The 2,326-nt window shown below is 53.6% G+C and overlaps 1 protein-coding gene across 2 annotated transcripts in view; it reads right to left on the reverse strand.

The window, feature by feature from the left end:
- The window catches only part of DENR (density regulated re-initiation and release factor), a 27,315-nt gene that overhangs the window by 24,877 nt on the left and 112 nt on the right, over positions 1 to 2,326 (reverse strand). For both annotated transcript variants that reach the window (XM_008050395.2, XM_021708742.1), the window contains exons 1-2: positions 2,248 to 2,326; positions 1,435 to 1,549 (exon numbers count right to left, since the gene is read on the reverse strand). The exon at positions 2,248 to 2,326 is cut by the window's right edge and continues 112 nt beyond it. In XM_008050395.2, coding sequence (XP_008048586.1) covers positions 1,435 to 1,540 — 106 coding nt within the window. In that variant the 5' untranslated portion in view covers positions 1,541 to 1,549; positions 2,248 to 2,326. The remainder of the gene's footprint in view (positions 1 to 1,434; positions 1,550 to 2,247) is intronic.

Consider the following 2,326-nt stretch of genomic DNA (forward strand, 5'->3'; position numbering starts at 1 on the left):
TTTTCTTAGGCTCTTATTATGTACCATGCACTATGCCAGGCACAGGGGATACTACAGTAACCAAAGAGATCAAGTCCCTACTCTCGCTAGATTACTTAGACATGTTAGCTCATTTAATCCTTACCCTGTGAAGCCAATATTATTGTCCCTAGTTTCCAAACGGTAAAATCAAGGTTCAAAGGTAGAAATAAACTCACATATGCTTAAGATCACAGCATAAGCCGGGCTCGGTGGCTCAGTCTGTAATCCCGCGCCTTTGGGAGGCTGAGGTGAGTGGATTGTCTGAGCCCAGGGGTTTGAGACCAGTCTGGGCAACTTGGTGAGACCTCATCTTTACAATATATCAAAAAAAATTAGCCGGGCTCGGTGGCTCAGCCTGTAATCCCGCGCCTTTGGGAGGCTAAGGTGAGTGGATTGCCTGAGCCCGCGGGTTCGAGACCCACCTGGGCAGGCGAGACCTCATCTCTACAATAAATCAAAAAAATTAGCCAGGTGTGGTAGCGCGCACCTGTAATTCCGGCTACTTGGAAGGCTGAGGCGGAAGGATCGCCGGAGCCCAGCAGGTCGAGGCTGCGGTGGCCGGGGAGTGGCCACTGCACTCCAGTCTGGGCGACAGAGTGAGACTCCAACTCAAATAAAAATAAAAATGAGGAAAACACTCAAAAGGATCTTGATTAAGCCTAATACATATATTATTAATCAAACCAAGAAGCCCATCTAGACTGTTCTACTACCCATCACTCCAACCTCATCTTCTCCCACTCCATAACTACATACTATACGAATTCAGAGCTGCTCGTTTTTTGGGCTCACCACAGCCTTGACATCCTGTGCTCAGGTGACCTTTCTGCCACAGACTCCCAAGTAGCTAGGACTACAGGTGCACACCACTGTACTCAGCTAATTATTTTGTTTTTTATGGAGACAGGATCTCACTATGTTGCCTAGGCTGGTCTCAAACTCCTGGGCTCAAGCAATCCTCCATTCTTGGCCTCTCAAAGAGCTGGAAATACAGGTTTGAGCCACCATGACTGGCCCATCATGCTTTGCATTGCTGTTCACTTTGAGATACCCGTCTCCACTTCCTCATCCAGTCCCTGTCAATCCTTGCGCCTCTGTATCTCCTGAGAAGCCCTTTAATCGCCACACTAGGATATAACATTGGGTTGAAATAATCTATTTGCATGTCTCTATCCCAACTAGACTGTAAGTTTCTCCAGGCCAAGCAGTCAGATGCAGATCACACAGGTGGGGAAATCTTTTAACCCTCTCTTAATCCATGCCTGCTCCTCCCCGGGGCCCTGCCACCCCCATTAAAGATTCACCAGATGACAAAGACAGACGAGGGGAAAATGCTGAATAGGACCAAATGTGAAACTATTCTCAGGATGCATACAGTGAGCCAAAGCCATTCTCTGCCTTCCAAACACTTGCCTCCACAATAAAGGACTCGAAGCGGGTAATCCGTGTCTAACTTGGCACTGTTCCTTGGGTCTCCTTTGCAATCAGCCCCACTGGATTCAGAAATGTCCGCGGCCATTTCCCAAACCTGTAAGCAAGGAAGAGAGCAAACAACCTTCACTGTTCTGAACCATGACCCCAGAGGCACAGGATCAGGGGCTGGCTCCCCTGGAAATCCCCCCACCCCATTCTTTGCCAAGTGAGGGATACAGGCTGCTTCGATTCACAAGACACGGGTATTGACCGGCACATCTCCCTCCTGGTCCCCAGGTCTACAGGAAAGCAGGCAGCAAATGAGTACGGAAGATGGGGGAGAGGAGACAGCAGAGAAAAAGGATGGGGTGGGTGACCTCGCTGACACGGAGCAAAAGGCCTAAGGGTGGTCTGGGAAGGGTGCAAGCTGCAGGGCGAGAGCAAGGCTGGAAGGACCCAGGAAGGGGAGTGGGTCGCACGAGGCGCGCGGGTGCGGGGCGTGGGGGCAGCTACACCCGGGGGACGCGAGGAGGCGGGAAGGGGGATGGGAGGAGGCGGGGTGGCCAGAGCCCGAGGGGGATGAGGAGAGAAGTGGAGCAGAACCAGGAAGAGGCGGAATGTGAGAGCACCGAGGCGACCAGGGCGGCGGGTCTGAGGCGTAGGGGCAACCCCGGGGTCGCCACAAGGGACCCATGTGGGCGGGGGGGAGGTGTGAAGACACCCGGCCCGGCCCCCTTCCGCAGGCAGCATCCCAGCTTCCCCCACGATCTCTGCGAGCTTCTCGGAAGCGCGAGGAGCACGAGGGTTCGTTACCCAGGCGGTCGCACAGGCCCCTCCGCCTCTGCTCCCGCCGCTATCGCCAGCTGAAGCGACACATGCAACTCGTCTTCCC

The sequence above is a fragment of the Carlito syrichta genome, unplaced genomic scaffold (genome assembly GCF_000164805.1).
Source record: "Carlito syrichta isolate Samal-C Ts95f unplaced genomic scaffold, Tarsius_syrichta-2.0.1 Scaffold145297, whole genome shotgun sequence".
Classification (NCBI taxonomy): Eukaryota; Metazoa; Chordata; class Mammalia; order Primates; family Tarsiidae; genus Carlito; species Carlito syrichta.